This window comes from Vipera berus (genome assembly GCF_964194415.1).
Source record: "Vipera berus genome assembly, chromosome: 9".
Taxonomy (NCBI): Eukaryota; Metazoa; Chordata; class Lepidosauria; order Squamata; family Viperidae; genus Vipera; species Vipera berus.
This window is the reverse complement of record NC_138212.1, coordinates 4212160-4231861: the sequence shown is the minus strand read 5'-3', so window position 1 is coordinate 4231861 and position 19702 is coordinate 4212160. Positions and strand designations below refer to the sequence as shown.

At 47.2% G+C, this 19702-nt stretch overlaps 1 protein-coding gene across 4 annotated transcripts in view; it reads right to left on the bottom strand.

Annotated features, from left to right (window-relative positions):
* The window catches only part of ARHGEF1 (Rho guanine nucleotide exchange factor 1), a 57443-nt gene extending 43555 nt beyond the window's left edge, over positions 1–13888 (bottom strand). For all 4 annotated transcript variants that reach the window (XM_081334706.1, XM_081334709.1, XM_081334707.1 and 1 more), the window contains exons 1-2: positions 13700–13888; positions 1200–1300 (exon numbers count right to left, since the gene is read on the bottom strand). In XM_081334706.1, the coding sequence (XP_081190832.1) occupies positions 1200–1226 (27 nt within the window). In that variant the 5' untranslated portion in view covers positions 1227–1300; positions 13700–13888. The remainder of the gene's footprint in view (positions 1–1199; positions 1301–13699) is intronic.
* Positions 13889–19702: the final 5814 nt, after the last annotated feature.

Here is a 19702-nt window from a genome sequence, read left to right as displayed (position 1 = left end):
CTCAAATCCAGAAACTTCAATTCCCAGAATTCCCCAATAAACACGCACACATCTTAAAGTTGCTGAAGTTGGGCAACAACATCAGGAAGATCTTCTTATCTGCCCAAGCTCATCTCAACCAGTGGGTCTTTCTCTATCCCGGAAAAAGGGTCTAAACCAGGAGTAGGCAACCTTGGCTGTTTTATGACTCGTGGACTACAACTCCCAGAATTCCTGAGCCAGCGCAGCTGGCTCAGGAATTCTGGGAGTTGAAGTCCACGAGTCATAAAACAGCCAAGGTTGCCTACCCCTGGTCTAAACATTCCACTTGTTGGAAGAAATTCACATTACTTTCTCTTTTCCCATCTCTTCTATTGTTAAATTAAAAGCTCTGGGAGGGAATCCTAATTCCTGTCCCCATCATTAATTAATACACCTAATATAAAATACCCACTGCTTTCCCTTAAAAGCCCATTTCCCGCAGCACCCTTCGGATACGTTAAGATTGCAAGCCCAGAAAACTCAGTATCAATAAAATACAGAATAGGGACCAGCTAAAAGCCACTGGACTAGAGAGTGTGACTTCCAGTTCTGCTTAAGCACAAAGCCAGTTCTAGGATCCCTGGGCTGGTCACTTGTCTCTCTCAACTTAGAAAGAAAACAATAACAAGTCACTTCCAAAAATATGTTGCCATGAAAAAAAGCAGGGACTTGTCCACATAGTTGCCAAGAGTCAAGAGTGACTTAGAAGAGCATGCACAACACACAATATATCTATAGCTGCATCAAAAAGCTCCTATATGCAAGTGCACTGGTCTTCTCTCTTCCCTCTATCACATTCTGTCTGTCTATCTACCTGTCTGCAATCTGTCTGTCTGCCTGTCATCTGTGTCTGCCTACCTACATTCCTGTCATGTCTGTCTGTCTGTCTGTCCGCCCCCCCACCCGCCCATCTATCTATCCATCCATCCATCCATCCTTCCACCCACCCATATATCTCTCCACCCATCCACCCACCCACCTACCTACCTACCTACCTATTTTTTCTATTTTTCTTTCTATTATCTATCTTGTCTCTCGCGCTCTCCCTCCCTCCCTATCATCCATCTGTGTCAATCTGTCTATCTGCCTACCTGTCTGTTAACTATCTGTCCGCCTGTCCATCCATCCATCCACACCCCTCCATCCTATTTGCAAGCACACCCCAGCCAATTACTTACTCCATTGTAACCCTCCTCTAACTCCATTCTGCCCCCTTGGGGGGGAGGGAGGGTCCCAGCAGCTGAGTCAGGGTGTCCAAATAGCCTGGATCAGCATACACCTAGTGCCACAAAAATAGTATTATAGTTATAATATACACAACGTGACATAACTAGTGCCTGTTCTTTAGCTGCTATTCACCTACATTTGCATCAAGTTCTTCCCAAGAACGCAGGATGTCAGAATGTTCTGATGTATTATTATTATTATTATTATTATTATTATTATTATTATTATTATTATTATTATTATTATTATTATTATTATTATTATTATTATTTGCTGCAGTCAGCCAGATGTTTAGATTGGATTTGGCATTTTTGTGGAATCCTTCCCAAGGACTTGTGACAGGCAGAGGTGGATAAATGGACAACCGCTTTCACCAGTGCATGATCCCAGAGCTGTAAATTCAGGAGTTCCAAACTCAGCAACTTTTAAGACTCGTGGACTTGCTGTACATTGCTCCGTCTGTCTCACAGGGGGCTGGACTAGAAGACCTCCAAGGTCCCTTCCAGCCCTATTCGGATTGATTGAATAGATCCAGCTTGGTTTTGTTTGGGGTGTGGGAAGAAGACTAATGTCTCAAACCCCTCTGCAGGGATATATGCAAAAAAAAAAGAGGTATAGAACTGGGGGCGGGGGGGGGGGAGAAGAGAGATTTCATACACAGGAAGGTATTCAAACTACCCCCAGCCCCATTACTCAGAAATTCCTGCCTTAGGTGGAGGTGAGTGTGGCATGAATGCTGCCTCTGTTACCTACAAAGAGGCCTCAGAGAAGCGGGCGGCAGTAGGGAAAGTCCACACCCCAAGGCAGCCTGACTCATACAAGGCATCCTTCCAACAGGCTGGCTGGCTGGCTGGCTGGCTGGCACTAAGGCATGGAGCTGCTGCTTTTGGGGAGGGGAAAAATGGGCCAACGCTGGAAAAGACACACACACAAAAAGTAACACCCCATCGCAACACCCTGGAGAGCTCTAGGGCAGGGGTAGGCAACCTTGGCTCTTTTATGACTCGTGGACTTCAACTCCCAGAATTCCTGAGCCAGCTGGCTCAGGAATTCTGGGAGTTGAAGTCCACGAGTCATAAAAGAGCCAAGGTTGCCTACCCCTACTCTAGGGCAATACCAACCCTTCGGTCCAAAGGCAATACCAACAGCACTTAAACAGGTAGTCCTCGACTTGCGCCAATGGAGATCCCAATTTCTGTCGTTAAGTGAGACACCTGATAAGTGAGTTTTGCCCCATTTTGCGACCTTTCTTGATTCTTGAGTTGGTACATTAGCAACCTGGTTGTTAAGAGAATCTGGCTTCCCCACTGACTTTGCTTGTAACAAGGTCGCAAAAGGGGGCAAAACTCACTTATCAGGTGTCTCACTTAACGACCCCTGGGATACAGCAACGGTCATAAATAGGAACCAGTTGCCAAGCGTCTGAATTTTGATCGCGTGACCAAGGAGATGCTGCGGGGAGTGTAAGTTTGAAAAACAATCAGTGCCGTTGTAACTTCGAAGGTCGCTCAATGAGCTGTTCTTAAGTCGAGGACTACCTGTACCAATAGCCCTTAAGACATATACTGCTTCACAATGCTTGACAGCCCCTCTCTAAGCGGTTTACAGAGTCAGCATATTTGCCCCCAACAATCCGGGTCCTCATTTTATCGACCTCAGAAGGATGGAAGGGCGAGTCAACCTTGAGCTGGTCAGGATCGAACTGCCGGCAGTGGGCACAATCAGCTAGCATTAGTACTTATCTACTGCTTCACAGTGCTTTACAGCCCTCTCTAAGTGGTTTAAAAGAGTCAGCATATTTGCCCCCAACAATCTGGGTCCTCATTTTACTGACCTCGGGAGGGAGGAAGGCTGAGTCAACCTTAAGTTGGTCAGGATCGAACTCCTGGCACTGAGCAGAGTCAGCCTGCAATGCTACATTCTAACCACTGCACCACCAGGGCTCCCCAAACACCAACGGAGCAAGGAAAAGCTGGCACTAAGGGCTGGCTGGCTACTTTACTGGCAGCCACCAAATGGAAAACAATGGGCGTTTTTAGCAGGCAGTTTTGGCACCTAGAGGTTTTGAGGCTCAATAAAATTTGTCCAAATTAAATGAAACCAGATTGTGAAGTTCCTTTGGGGACATGTTTACATCCGGCCCATCGTAAGCAATCCACCATTTAGCCACCTGCAGACACAGAAATTAATTCCAGAAGACAACATAAAACAAATTAAATCAAAAGCTAGGCTTGCTTTTGTCATCGGTGTCCACTGACAGCCCACAAGAATGAGAAATGCAAATTCAGGGCAGTAAACATTCTTGAGGACTAGTAACTTCATAATAGGTATGCATATGTTTGCAAGGGTAAACTGAATTTGAAACTGAATTTCACGTTTAAGGCACAGAGCTTCCAGCTAAGGATATATTTTTCCTTGAAAGAGACTCCCGAGTTGTTGTCGTTTTTGTTTTAACAGTCGTCCCGCCAGAGACACACACCCAGAAATTCAAGATATTGCTCTTATGTACATTCCTATGTACTTAGTAGAAAAAGCTGAGCTACTGTTGGATTTCTGCCAATAAACAGACATAAGATTTGCTTAGTGAAAGAGAAATAACAACCCCCAAATTACAGCTCCCAAATATAACTAAGGAAAGAACCTGTTAGGTTTTCAGATCAGCTGGAAACAATCACTTTGCTCTGGAGGGGGGGGGGTTAAGGCTCTAGGCTGGAAAGCGGGAGACGGGGAGTTCTAGTCCCACCTTAGGCATGGAAGCCTCCTGGGTGTCCTTGGGGCAATCACCAGGAGATGGTGAGTTCTAGTCCCACCTTAGGCAAGAAAGCCACCTAGGTGTCTTTGGGCCAATCACCAGGAGACGGTGAGTTCTAGTCCCACCTTAGGCATGAAGGCACCTTGGTGTCTTTGGGCCAATCACCAGGAGACGGTGAGTTCTAGTCCCACCTTAGGCATGAAGGCACCTTGGTGTCTTTGGGCCAATCACCAGGAGACGGTGAGTTCTAGTCCCACCTCAGGCATGAAAGCCGCCTTGGTGTCTTTGGGCCAATCACCAGGAGACGGTGAGTTCTAGTCCCACCTCAGGCATGAAAGCCGCCTTGGTGTCTTTGGGCCAATCACCAGGAGACGGTGAGTTCTAGTCTTGTTTTAGGCATGAAAACCAGCTGGGTGACTTTCAGCCAGTCCCTCTCTCTCAGCCCAGCCTACCTTACAGGGTTGCTGTTGTGGGGAAAATAGGAGGAGGAAGGTATATTGGGTATGTTTGGCAGGATACAAACTAACAAAACCCCTACAATTCCCAGCTAGCAGAGGACGATGGGAACTGTGCTAATACACCTAGAGAGGTTCAGTCTGGAGCACATAAAAGCCTGCTAGCGAGCCAGCATTTTTTGTTTAATCCATCTCTTTGTTTCTTTACTACTATAGGAATTAGCCCAACATTATCTACAGTATGCTATTTGAATGGGAAAATAAGGTTCTATAAAACGTAGCTAACTGAGGCAGAAACATGACCAAAAATAGTGCATCAAAGCACCAGAATTTTTTTTTTAAAAAAAAAAAACCGAATGCAGTAAGCCAGCATCCTCAGTTTAACCAGGAAATATCTCTCTTGCAAAAGATAACGTGCAAAAGACACAAGCCTATCACAGACCATGCAATGTTAGAAAGCTGGGGCAAACAGGAAGCAAATAAATGGAAATTTGCAAATAAAAACAAGTCAGCATCAGCTGCCAACTATATCAGCGAAAAAGCCAAAGGGATCAGGGAAGCCATGGGGGTGTAAAGTTAGCACACCTTACGTCCCTTTGAGAAGACAGTTTGAAGTCAAATGAACCAAGCAAGTTCCTAATCCTTTAATGTAGTGTTTCTCAACTTTGGCAAAAGTGTGGACTTCAACACCCAGAATTCCCCAGTCGGGGGGGAAAGAAGAAGAAGAAGAAGAAGAAGAAGAAGAAGAAGAAGAAGAAGAAGAAGAAGAAGAAGAAGAAGAAGAAGAAGAAGAAGAAGAAGAAGAAGAAGAAGAAGAAGAAGAACAACAACAACAACAACAACAACAACAACAACAACAACAACAACAACAACAACAACAACAACAACAGTAGTCACAACAGGACACTTGCATTCCTTGGGATTTTCCCTCCTGGCCAAACAGGCCAGCTTCTGGCTCACCCAGATTATTAAACAAAAGAATCAGCACACAGTATTTTCAGATCGCACCAACTTCCTGCAGCAGGAAGTGATGTAAGGGTGTACACATACACACACACACACAAAACTGCAGAGAAAGAGGCACTCTCAAGAGCTGCCAGCACATAACCACATTTTACAATGTCAGAAGGCAGTTTAACTTCATAAAAGGAAAGTTGAGAGTTAAACCAGTAGTCTACATCTTTGGGCAGTAAAGAGATATGCAAATCAGGAATAGGTGTACTAGGATCTACTAGTCATTAGATGGATCACTGAGATATATAGCAGATCTAAAAGCAGATCTAAAAGGTTTCTCAACTTTAAATGACATCTTAAGACTACCTTTCAAACACCTTAACTGAACTATCTGGATCGCTGTTTCTCAAGTTGCACAACTTTTAAGATGCCTGGACTTCAACTCCCATGCTGGCTGGGGAATTCTGGAAGTTGAAGTCCACGCATCTTCAAAGTTGCCCAGGGTTGAGAAACTCGGGTCTGGATTATAAAAAAAAACTAAAATGGAGATACGTCTCTGGATTTGCAACTCTGATCTCTTACTTGAAGCAACATTTTTGTGTTGAGACATGAAGGAGTGGGTCTCAGGGTCCTATGCAAAATACAAAGCAACCCCCTCCCCCCCAAAAAAAAAACTGATGCTCCTCCTCCTTGCCAGAAAACTCAGACTGCCCAGGGCTTCTGCTAACAATTTTCATCTAATTGTTTTCAGATGCTTGGTGAGGTCCCTCTCAACTCTTCTTCTTGCTGTCCCCTACTGTGGTCCACGCTTTTGTGGGAATTACAAACCTAACTGTTTCTCTGCTCTTCTCAGGAGCCCCAAAAAGTCTTATTCCAGTTGAGGAAACGGGTGAGAATACCAGAGTTGGAAGGGGCATTAGAGGTCTTCTAGTCCAACCCTTGCTTGAACAGGAGACCCTAGGCCTAGGCCAGGAGTAGGTAACCTTGGCTCTTTTATGACTCGTGGACTTCAATTCCCAGAATTCTGGGAGCTGAAGTCTACGAGTCATAAAAGAGCCAAGGTTGCCTGCCCCTGGCCTAGACCATTTCAGACAAATGGCTAACCAGTCTCTTCTTAAAAACCTCCAGTGATGGAGCACTCACAACTTCTGGAGGCAAGTCATTCTGCTGGTTTAATTGTTCTCACTCTTAGGAAATTTCTCCTTAGTACCAGGTTGCGTCTCGCCTTGATTAGTTTCCATCCATTGTTTCTTGTCCTGCCTTCAGGTGCTTTGGAGAAGCAGCTGACCCACAATCTTCTTTGGGCTCCAGAAATGATTTTTTTTTAAAAAAAAGTTTTTGATGATCTTACTCTTGTTTTTAACTTATTTTTATTACACTCTCTGAATTTGTTTATACTTTCTGAATGGATGATTCTCTCCCTAATAGCAGACACAGAACATCATAGTTGGAAGAAACCCTGGAGGTCTTCTAGTCCAAGGGTAGAGCCGAGGTTGCCTACCCCAGTTCTAGTCCAACAGGAGACCCTATCATTTCAAACAAATGGCTGTCCGGTCTCTTCTTAAAAGCCTCTGTTGTTGGAGCACCCACAACTTCTGGAGGCAGGTTGTTCCACTGGTTAATTATCCTCACAGTCAGGAAATTCCTCCTTACTTCTAGGTTGCTTCTCTCCTTGGTTAGTTTCCATCCATTGTTCCCGATTAATTGTTCTACCTGTCAGGAAACATGAATTCCACCACCCTGCCAATTCAATGCATGCTAAAAACCGGGGTTGGGGGTCCCCAAAACGCTTTTTCTCCACACAGGTGGACCCTATCTGCCTGACCCAGACAAAGCACAAGCAAAAACAGTTGCAGAGCGGTAGCAAAAACGAAAGCAACATCGCAGGAAATGCCACCCTAACTCACTTCTCGTGGCCCTTATCGCCATCCGAATTACAAACTCATTTCCCTAATATATTTTTTTAAAAAAACTTACGTTTTTCATTTCTTTCTTCCCTCCATCTCATTTTTTCTGGGATTTCCCCACCTCTGCTAGCTGTCATTTTCCCCCCAAAACAAATGGAGGAGGTGGGACTTAAGAGATAAGTCAACAGCCCAGAGGGAAGGGCGAGCTATGGTGCATTTCCACCCCCCACCCCTCCCAAGGCTGCAAATTCAATCATGTTAAGAAAAAAAAGTCACTTCTCTTTCTCTATTTCTCTCCAGCTACTTGGCTTCGTGTAGAAGACCCTGTTTCAGGTGTTCGATGAGCCAAAATAAGGCCAGTTGGTCTACTCAGACCACAGTTAAGGTTACAGAATATCTAAAGAATATACGTAGCCTTCCATTTCAAAATGACTGAAGGAATGTCAACTGTAATGATAACAGAGAGGTGAGGTTACAGTGGCAAACCTCTTGGCTTTTTTAACAATGCAATAAAAACTTACATCAACTAGGATGCACCTATATTTCCTGTGGCCGGCTAAACATGTAAATTCAATTTTTAAAAAGTCACCTCTCTCATTTTCCAGTTTCTTCAGCTCCTCTGGTGCACGAACCTTTATAGCAAGGGTCTTCAAACTTGGCCCTTTTATGACTTGTGGACTTCAACTCCCAGAATTCCTCAACCAGCATGGCTGGCTGAGGAATTCTGGGAGTTGAAGTCCACAAGTTATAAAAGGGCCGAGTTTGAAGACCCCTGCTTTATAGCAAAGGATTTTTTTTATTTTTTTTTAAAAGAGCGAGAAAGAACTATTTTTTTTGAACCCAAGTCAAATCAGGTGCAAAGGAATGAAACCAGTGTAATTTCCTGTTGGAGTCATCATATCACCTACTTATTACAAGTAAGGCGAGCTTGCTAACTTCCCCTCCCTTCTGACACCTCCCATCAATTGTCAAAATTTAGCCTTCTTAAACCAGCAAACTGTCTGCTTTCTAGACCAGCATAATATTTCTGAATTTTTGCAACTTTTAAGATGTGTGGACCTCCACCCCTAGGATTCTCCACTTGGCCATGTTAAAGTCCACACTGCTCAAAGTTGTCAAACTTGAGAAACTTAGGTTTACACCATTCAAAGCAACTAAACAAGGAAGTCTCTGGATTTGCAACGGTGATCTTTTACTTGAAGCAACATTTTTGCATCTAGACTCAACAGGTGGGCCTTGGGTCCTAAGGCAAAGCGAGGGATTCTGGGAGTTGAGGTCCACACATTTTAAAAGTTACCAAGGTTGGGAAACCTGGGTCTAGAACATTAAAAAAAGAGAGAGATTCCTCTCTGGATTTTTAACTGTGATCCCTTTACAAGGCTCAACTGGGGGGCCTTAGGGTCCCATGCAAAATGGGGGGTTCTGGGAGTGGAGCTTGCTAAGAAGATTCAGAAGCATCCCAAACAAGCTGTGTTAAAAAGAAGCAAACTCAATTCTGCAAATGTGGTCATCCTGTCCTGTAGCCAAGAAGCACACAGCACAGAGCTCTGTTAATCACGATGGAGATTAAATGGGGGTGGGTGGGAGAAAGCGGGTGTGTGTGTATGGTCTGCTGGTAGAAAACATATGGTATGGCCTCACGGCATTAAGGGGGAGAGGATTTGACAGCTAACTGAAAAACAGAAGGAGAGAGGGAGGGAGGGAGGGAGAGGGAGAGAGAGAGACAGAGAGACAGAGAGTTTGATTTTCGCTGCCCCTTCCCCCCAAACCACAGTCTCTTGGCATGTACCCTGTCACTGACCTCACCGGCTAAAGAGGCTTGTTTGGCCTCCCTGGGTAGAAAAATCTCTGGCACACTTAGGCTTGTCCCAGGAAAGTCAGAGGGATGAGAAAACGGGAGAATTTGTCCCACCAATGGGGTGGACCGATGGAGGAGACACAGGTAATGCTATCGTAGCTCAGAGTTCCTTGGAACCGCGAGAGGGATGGCCAAGAAAGGTGACGATGATGATAATAAAAAACAGAAAGGCTGTGGCAAGGTAATCCCAATATTAGTTAACAGACGCCTCTGGGGGCAATCCCAGAATACCTGGGGCACCACTTGTCGGCATTGACACAATCACCATCAGTCAATTGCAAAAGGCAGCTTTACGGGGAACCTCCTGCCGCGAAGACATCAACCATCCACATCTGCCTATCCCGGGTCCTTGGCAAGGACTCGACAGGTAGATAAAAATGCCAAATCCAGTCTAAACATCCGAGTGCGCAATCAACCCTCATAAATAATAATAACAGCACAGGGGAGCCTTTTTTTGGCCTCTCAGCGGCCTGTATTTCTGATGTATCCGCTTCAACGCACCTAGTTTTGTTCCACAAACTATCTATTTAGTTAGAACATTTGTATAAACATCCTGAAACAACGGTGAGCAACAACACAACCAGAGAGGAAAAATAGAGGGGGCGGGGGGGTGGAGAAACCCTGCTCAAGTTCCTGGGAAATGGGCTGGATAAAGACTGTGATAGAAGACTTGTTCTGGGATTAAACGGGGTGCAATAAACATAAATAAATGAACGGCTACTGCATGAGCTAAGGGATACCACCAGGCACAAAAAGATAAAACTTTAACTTTAATGTGGGAGGGACTATTTTGACTCTGATCCCAGGCCTGAGGAAGCCGCACAGAATTTTAATGCTCCAGACCTCAGAATAACAGAACACAGGTGGTCCTCGGTTTACGGCCGCAGTTGAGCCCAACTTTTATATTGCTAAGACAGACAGTCCTTCAGTGACTTTTACCACCTTTCTTCCCTCGCTTGTTAAAGTGAATCACTGCAGCTGTTAAGTTGGTAACACGGTTGTTGTGTGAATCTGGCTTCCCCCCGCCCCCCCCCGCTTGACTTTGCTTGTCAGAAGGTCTGCAAAAGGGGATCACGAGACCCTGGGACACCGCGACCGTCATAAAGATGAGTCGAGCGTCTGCATTTTGATCAGGCGACCAGTGTTTCAAAAACGGTCGTAAGCCACTTTTTCCAGTACTGCTGCAATGGTCACTAAACAAACCGTTGTTAAGTTGAGGACTACCTGTAAAAGAGTTGGAAGGGACCTTGGAGGTCATCTAGTCCAACCCCCTGTTCAGGCAGGAAACCCTAAACCATTCCAGACAAATGCTTGTCCACTCTCTTCTTAAGAGCCTCCAGTGTTGGAGCATTCACAATTTCTGGAGGCAAGCCGTTCCACTAATTAATTGTTTCAACTGTCAGGAAATTTCTCCTTAGAAACATCTTCTCAGAATAGAGGAATGATTAATAAAGATGGCAGACTTGGCAACCACGGCTAATTTAACGGCCCTCCTTTAGGACAGAAAAACCACTGAAGAAATTTCATTTCTAATTTGGAAGCCCTCTACGGACTTTTTTGCAGGAGATAGAGAAATTTCGACATATGCATGTGTTGATTGTTAAAATTTAAATAGTGACCAAAAAAAAAACAACAATCCAACTTTTAATTTCCCCCTTTTTTTTTTTGGAGGGAGGAAAAATGGACATTTTATTACAGTGTTAAACTAAGAATGGAAGGACAGTGTTCCACATACCATTAGAAGATTATTCGTTCTATTTATTTTTGTTTTCCTTTCTATTTCTTTATACCTCTTCGCACTTTGATCCCCATTTTGCTTTGTTATCTTCCTTGATTTTTTTAATGTGCATGCTTCGCAAAAGGTAATAAAATTATTTGATTTTTTTTTTAAAAAAAGGAATGTCCTGTCTAAACATTTCATGGCTCCTAGGCAAGTTGTGAGCCCTTTTCTATCCAAAGCTTAACCCAAATCTGGAAGTATTCAGGATGGTCATGCCGGCTGATCAGAGGACACCTAATCTAACATTATTGCACACTTCAAGCTGGTGCTCACAAAGACCTTATATTCTGCTCTCATCAATCCACAGAGGCCTGCAAGCGTATCTCGGGAGTAAATCTGCATTTCTTTAAAGATTTGATTATTGCTCGAAGATGCGAAGCAATGCAAAAGATCCTTTTTTACAATGAAGTTGGTTTACTGCCTCTCAACACACACATAGACAATTATCACACTGCACAGGACTCCACTCTATATTACTGTATTTTCCGGCATATAAGACGACTGGGCGTATAAGACGACCCCCAACTTTTGAGAAGATTTTCATGGGTTAAAAAGTCGTCTTATATGCCGGAAAATACGGTACTGCATTTTATATTCTCGTCCTGTCCTTGTTTGCAGGTAGAGTTAACACCCATTCATTTAGTGACCGCTTTGAGTTAAAAATGGCACAGGAAAAGTGACTTGAACAGCCATTTTTCACACTTACGACGGTGGCAGCATCCCCCGTGGTCACGTGATCAAAATTTGGACACTTGGCAACTGCCTGGGGTCACATGACCCCCCCTTTTGCAACCTCCTGACAAGGCACTTCAATAAGCCAGATTCACTTAACAAACTGCATTATTAAGTTGACAACTGCATTATTCACTTAACAACTTGGCCAAAACCGCCTTGCTCAGCAACAGAAACTTAGGGCTGAATTTTGGACGTAAGTCGAGGACTACCTGTATTTTGGATCCTAGAACCCATCTTGCCGTTATGTCTTTAGGGAACAAACCAGGACCCCCGTCCCTTTTTTTTTAACCACTCAGTGGTGTCTTTGCCTTTCTTGGTCTTAAATGCCAAACCTGGCACCGAAAGGAACGAGGACTTTTTTTTTTAAAAAATATTTTTTTCAAGTTAACCTTAGATGTGGATGCCAACGCTCAAGCTGGTAGACCAGAGTGCAAAGAGCATGTACAGAATGCATCTGCTCCAGGTTCTTAATCCTCCTCCACCCCCCACCTCCCCGCCCCCGCCCGCCAAGGAGGAATTTAGATCAGCCGGCATCCCCAAGGCTAGATTTCCGAGCCCGGGGTCGGGAGGAGGAAAGGGGGGGGGGTTCCGCAGAGAGGAGGCAAGCAAAGGCACTCGGCGCGTGCTCAGAGACCCTCTTTTCCTCCCTTCCCAGCCCCAGCCAGGCGGAACCCTGCCCCCCCACCCCCCACCCCCAAAAAACCCCGCGCTTCCCGGACCGAGTCCCGAGAGCGGCCAGCCCCGCAGCCTCCTTCGCCGAGTCCGCCCTTTGGACCCCGAGCCGAGGCTTTCTCGGGCGTCGCCTTCCAGCCGGGACTTACTCGAGAGTAAGCGCGCACGCAAGCTGGAGGGCCCGATCCCGCCTGCACGGGACTCCGGCTAGGCGCGCCAGGGGAGGGGGGAGGAAAAGGGGGGAGGGGGAAGCAGGGGAGGGGAGGGGAGGGAAAGTGGGGAAGCAGGGGAGGGGAGGGGGAGGAAAAGGGGGGAGGGAGAAGGGGGGAGGAAAAGGGGGGAGGGAGAAGGGGGGAGGAAAAGGGGGGAGGGGGAAGCAGGGAAGGGGAGGGGAGGGAAAGTGGGGAGGGGGAAGCAGGGGAGGGGAGGGAAAGTGGGGAAGCAGGGGAGGGGAGGGGGAGGAAAAGGGGGGAGGGAGAAGGGGGGAGGAAAAGGGGGGAGGGGGAAGCAGGGAAGCGGAGGAGAGGAAAAGGGGGGAGGGGGAAGCAGGGGAGGGGAGGGAAAGTGGGGAGGGGGAAGTAGGGGAGGGGAGGGGGAGGGAAAGTGGGGAGGGAGAAGAAGGGGGGAGGAAAAGTGGGGAGGGGGAAGCAGGGAAGGGGAGGGAAAGTGGGGAGGGGGAAGCAGGGAAGGGGAGGGAAAGTGGGGAGGGGAAAGCAGGGGAGGGGAGGGAAAGTGGGGAGGGGGAAGCAGGGGAGGGGAGGGGGAGGGAAAGTGCGGAGGGAGAAGAAGGGGGGAGGAAAAGTGGGGAGGGGGAAGCAGGGAAGGGGAGGGAAAGTGGGGAAGGGGAAGCAGGGAAGGGAAGGGGAGGGAAAGTGGGGAGGGGGAAGCAGGGGAGGGGAGGAAAAGTGGGGAGGGGGAAGCAGGGAAGGGGAGGGCAAGTGGGGAGGGGGAAGCAGGGAAGGGGAGGGCAAGTGGGGAGGGGGAAGCAGGGAAGGGGAGGGAAAGTGGGGAGGGGGAAGCAGGGAAGAGGAGGGGGAGGGAAAGTGGCGAGGGGGGGGCACAAACAAACAAACAGGAAAACAAGGAAAAAATCCGGCGCCCCCAGACCCGCTGGCTTTTGCTCCTTTCTTCCCCCGCTGCAAACGCCCGGGGCGAGACAATGCCCGCCACGGCGGAGCCTCCTTCCCCGGCAGGACGCGCGTCCCCTTTTCCCGCGGCCTCTCCCGCGCCCGTTCCCACGGCCTGGCTTGCCCCGGCCGCCAAGTCGGGGAGGTGGAGGGTGGAGGGTGGGAGAGAGAGAGAGAGAGCAGGGCCGGGCGCCGGGCGGGATGGGCTCACCTGGACCTGCTCGGCCTTCTGGCTCGCCCTGCGGGGCCCTCGGAGGCCGCTGGCGGGGCTTCCTGTGGCAGGGAGCGCCTCTCCGGGAAGGGCTGGACCGAAGGGGGGGCGGGCGGGCGGCGGTGGAAGCAGGAGCCCGCCCCGTTCGCCTGTTCCGGATCCCTCGTCCCCGCCGCCGCCTCCTCCTCCTGGGCGGCCCTCCCCTCGCTCGCTCGCTCGCTCCGGCTGCTGCGCTGCAAAAGCTACCCGGGATTCCGATGCTGGCCACGTCGGAATGCCACGGGGCAGCCCAGCCGGCGGGCAGCGTCGTCTAGAGTCCAGGGGTCTTCAAACTTGGCCCTTTTATGACTTGTGGACTTCAACTCCCAGAATTCCTCAGCCAGCTTTGCTGGCTGAGGAATTCTGGGAGTTGAAGTCCACAAGTCATAAAAGGGCCAAGTTTGAAGACCCCTGGTCTAGACACGGGTGGGCGAGGGTCTGGGGCTCGGGGCCGGCGCTGGAGCGAGCCAGACCAGGTGGAGCCGTTCGTACGTGCCGCTCCAGCCCCGGGTCGGGCGAGCGGGGACTCTCCCGCCCTTTGCCAGGGTCGCGCGTTCCCACGAGCTGCGGATCCGAGTCCTGACTTGAAGCCTCTTTCTTTTTTCTTTTTCCTTTCTCTGCTTTGGCGCCACCGACTAACCAAATCGCTTCGGGTTTGTTGGGTTCGGAAAAAACAAAACAAACAAGGAATGAAGCGGATAGGGGGGGGGGGGTGGCTCAACCAGCGTTTCTCCAGCTTAGCAACTTGAAGACGGGTGGGTTTTAAACTCCCAGAATTCCCCAGCCAGCACGTGTGGAGTTCAATTTGTCAGAATTCCGGAGCCAGCGCGCTTGGATTCCCAAGAACCCCCCCCCCCAATCCTCCAGCTGGCTTGTTTGGTCTTTAGTAGGGATTTTGAACACAGAACGGTGGCTGCTATCTTGACTTTCTTGGCCGCCGCCCCCCCTTGCATAAATCCCTGAAATTGGTCCTTGTTCTTTTACATTTGCAATGGTTTATAGTGTTTCTGCTTTTTCCCGTGATAAAATGCTTGATGTCTGGGATATATATATTTTTTTAATCCCATTTATATCCCGCCCTTCTCTGAAGACTCAGGGCGGCTTACAATTTAAGCACAAACCAATGTGCTTAGCAATAGCAAATATTTGTAAAGCATAGCTATAAATATTCGTTTTGTTTTCTCTGAATTCTAGACACAGGACCGACTCTCCATCTGATAGAGCAGTCTTTTCTCAACCTTGACAACTTTAAGAGATTTGGACATCAACTCCCAGAATTCCCCAGCCAGCACATGTGAAGTTCAGTTCCCAGAATTCCCTAGCTAGCATGGATGGCTAGGGAATTCCGGGAGTTGAAGTCCATATCTCTTAAAAGTTCCCCATGTTTACAAACATTGAAGTAGAGGATCTCCACATTTACCCATTACATTTATCAGGAATCCGCTTCCGCCATACATTTGGGTCTCATTCCTTACTATTTTCATTCTGAGATTGGCCTAGGGTCGTGCATTCTATCCCCGTTCTCAGCGGGCGGAAGATGCTTCAGGTAAATAAATGTAAATATGAAATACATAAGTCCAATAGATAATTGTGCAACTGGACTTAGGTGACAAATAAAACACAACAAAAATTGCTGGTGCTTTGTTCCTCCCCGTTCATGGTCTGTGGTTTCCACCAAGTTGCCATTCAGTTTATTTAAAAAAAACAACACAGAACATTTAGCATGACTCTGTGGTTTAACTTTTGCAAAGAGGGAGGATGAGGCACAAATTCCTCCGGGGAGAAATGTGCAGCTAGCTGGATCTGGAGCGGAAAAGGTGCTTCAGATGGGTGTGGATGTTACTCCACTTTCTTGGTGTAACTCAGCTGTCCCCTAAATAAATAGGCTTAGCGGCCAAGGCCGCTAAGCAGTTCTCGACTTACGACCACAATTGGCCCCAGAATTTCTGTTAATAAGCAAGACATTTGTGAAGTGAATTTTGCCCCATTTTACATCCTTCTTTGCCACGGTTGTTTTAAGTGAATGACAGCAATTCAGTTAGTGACCTGGTTGTTAAGTTAATCTGGTTTCCCCATTGACTTTGCTTAATGTTGTTGTTGTTGTTAGTTGCGAAGTCGTGTCCGACCCATCGCGACCCTATGGACAACGTTCCTCCAGGCCTTCCTGTCCTCTACCATCTTCTGGAGTCCATTTAAGCTCACGCCTCCTGCTTCAGTGACTCCATCCAGCCACCTCATTCTCTGTCGTCCCCTTCTTCTATTGCCCTCAATCTTTCCCAGCATTAGGCTCTTCTCCACTGAGTCCTTCCTTCTCATTGCTTAATAGAAGGTTGCAAAAGGAGATCACGAGACCCAGGGACGCTGCAACCGTCATAAATACGAATTAAGTTGCCAAGTGTCCAAATTTCGATTGTGTGACAATTGGGATGCTGTAATGGCCGTTAAGTGTGAAAAATGTTCACAAGCCCTTTCTTTCAGTGCCCTTGTAACTTTGAACAGAGATTAAACGAACTCTAAGGCTCATTTAGGACTACCGGTAACTCTCGAGCTGATTCAGAAGGGCACGGATGCACACACAGGGAGGTTTCCTTCGTTTCACACATACCCCAACTGGAGCTACAAGGAAGCAACAGTCCCACAGATCTATGTTAATGTTTCAAACGGTTAAGTTGGTCTCTGTTGATCCAACCTGCAGCACGTCCTCAGCCGATCCAGGCTTAAGGTTTGACACAGGGCTGCAGAGATAAGGAAAGGAAGGAATGCAAATGGAATATTTTTGCAAAGGTCCCGTTGTTAGCTGCGAAGTCGTGTCCGACCCATCGCGACCCCATGGACAACGTTCCTCCAGGCCTTCCTATCCTCTACCATCTTCTGGACTCCATTTAAGCTCACGCCTCCTGCTTCAGTGACTCCATCCAGCCACCTCATTCTCTGTCACCCCCTTCTTCTCTTGCCCTCAACCTTTCCCAGCATGAGGCTCTTCTCCAGTGAGTCCTTCCTTCTCATTAGGTGGCCAAAGTATTTGAGTTTTAGCTTCAGGATCTGGCCTTCTAAAGAGCAGTCAGGGTTGATCTCTAGGACTGACTGGTTTGATCGCCTTGCAGTCCAAGGGACTCGCAGGAGTCTTCTCCAGCACCAGAGTTCAAAGGCCTCAATTCTTTGGCACTCAGCCTTTTTTATGGTCCAGCTTTCACAGCCATACATTGCAACTGGGAAGACCATAGCTTTGACTATACGCACTTTTGTTGGCAGGGTGACGTCTCTGCTTTTTAGTGTGCTGTCTAGATTTGCCGTGGCTTTCCTCCCCAGGAGCAAGCGTCTTTTAATTTCTTGGCTACAGTCCCCGTCTGCAGTGATCTTGGAGCCCAGGAAAATAAAATCTGTCACTATCTCCATTTCTTCCCCATCTATTTGCCAGGAATTGAGAGGGCCGGATGCCATGATCTTGGTTTTCTTAATGTTAAGTTTCAACCCAACTTTTGCACTCTCCCTCTTCACCCGCAACAAGAGGCTCTTTAGTTCTTCTTCACTTTCTGCCATTAGATTGGTATCATCTGGCCTCGTAAAGGTGCTTTTAATCGAAGATTGCTCAAATTTGGCAACTTGAAGACAACTTGGACTTCAGCTCCCAGAATTCCCCAGCTAGCTTTGAGAAGCTACTCTGAGTGAAAGTACCTTTGTACCCTAGCGACACCCTTTATAGGGAATTCTCCCCCTTATGACCCCAGTTGGGACTGGAATCTCCATTGCTCAGCAAGGAAGTTACTAAAGGAATTGTGCCAACTTTTACTCTTTTTTTTTGCCACGGCTCTTAAGTGATCACGTGACAGCCACACCCACCCAAGGAGGCTGCAACCATTGTACATACATGCTGGTTCGCCAGTACCCAAATTCCATGACAGTGGGGATGCTGCAATGGTCATAAGTGGGAGGACCTGTCATAAGTCACTTTTTTCAGGGCCGTTGTAATCGGTCACTGAAGGAATGGTTGTCAATTGGAAACTACCTATATTTTGCTGATAAAGCGGGCATTCAAAACTCTCCCCTATTATCCAGTGGCAGGTGGCCACGGGGGGGGGGGAGGGGGGGTTCTACCTTGAGGCTGTTCCTCAGTGCCAGGTGAATAAACAAATATCGCTGCAATGACCTTTGTGGTTCCTTTGCCTATCTTTATCATGCCTCTGTTCCCAGTTCCTGCCAGGCATCTGACCTCCCTCCAAGAGAGCGCTGATAAAAGCCATTCCCAGACCTTCAGCTGCCCTTGGGTGGTGTTGGAAGAAAAAAAAAGGAAAGTGAATAAGAAGGAAAGTGAGTTGGTCAATCGTTCAATAACATACAAATATCTTTAGTACAGATCTCACACCCTTACATTAAACGTTCCCTCTCTTTTCCCCTCGGGATTTACTGTCTCATATTTAAATTAATACCATTCTTATTATATCGCTTAAATAAAAAAATAGCTTTTTTTACATTTATCAATCATTTTTAGTTTATGCATATGTTGGTTGTTTTAAACATTAAATCTTTTTTCGAGAATCAATGTCCTGGTTAGTTTGTTTTTTTTAATTTCCCATTGACCAACTCAGCCGCCACGTTGCTGCTTTTTCAAATATTTAAATGTAAAACTAGAAAATCAATAAGATTTTCTTTTTTAAAAAAATAAAGAAGGGAAGTGAATAAGAAGGAAAGCACTCATTTAACAGCAATGCTACTAAGGGTGGCTAAAGCCTTGGGGAGCTAGCAGAAAACAGTGATTGCCACGGGGGGGGGGAAGGGGGGGGAAGTTGCCAGGGCTGGTTTCACATTTATGTACAAATGAGGATTTTTTGTTTTTGCAGAGGTTACTTCAAGTACAGTACTAGCGGTAGTGAGCTCCCTCTGCTGGCGAAAACACGAACTTTTCATCTTCAATAATATTTGTGCATGACGGAACCGAACTGCTGAAGTTTGATTTCCAAGGAAACGTATTTTAACAGAAGCATCTGTAGGTCCAGGAAGGGAAGATGGTGGGTGCAATTGAAGCCCCATCCTTTTTTTTATGTGTGGGTTGTAAACTAATTGACTTTTTTGACACACACACACACACAAAGAGAGGAAGAGAGACACCCAGGGAAGCAACTCCAGCTGTCTCAAGCTGAGGGGTGGACTAGAAGACCTCTAAGATCCCTTCCAACTCTATTATTCTGCTCTACCGGTATATACTTAGATTGGGAATATTGTTCCCAGAATTCTCAGCGTGCTGACTGGGTCCTGGAAGAGTCTCAACATTTTGGATTTGGAACTGCATTTCGTTCTCTATCTGATACTTTTCGATCTTGGCCTTTTTAAGGTGGGCGGACTGGGAGTTGAAGTCCACACATCTTAAAACTGCCAAATGTTGGGGGGAAAAAAACATTGCTCTGCTAGTGAAGTGAAATACCCGTTCTCCCTGCCCACATTCCACTGAGAGATCAGTGGGATATTTAGCATGTATGAACCGAATCTTCGTTTTAAGTTGCAACAGCCAGACTGTGTTCTCTGAGTGGGTTTAACTCGGGAAGGATCAGGGTGGAATTTGATCCTTTGCATAAAGGTAAAGGTAAAGGTAAAGGTTCCCCCGCACATGTGTGCTAGTCGTTTCCGACTCTAGGGGCCGGTGCTCATCTCCGTTTCAAAGCCGAAGAGCCAGCGCTTGTCCGAGGACATCTCCATGATCATGTGGCCGGCATGACTAGACGCCAAAGGCGCACGGAACGCTGTTACCTTCCCACCGTAGCGGTCCCTATTTTTCTACTTGCATTTTTATGTGCTTTCGAACTGCTAGGTTGGCAGAAGCTGGGATGAGTAACCGGCACTCACTCTGTTACGCGGCACTCGGGATTTGACCTGCCAAACCACCGACCTTCTGATCGACAAGCTCAGCATCCTAACCCACTGAGCCACCGCGTCCCTTGATCCTTTGCATATCTTTGTTAATTCTACCCT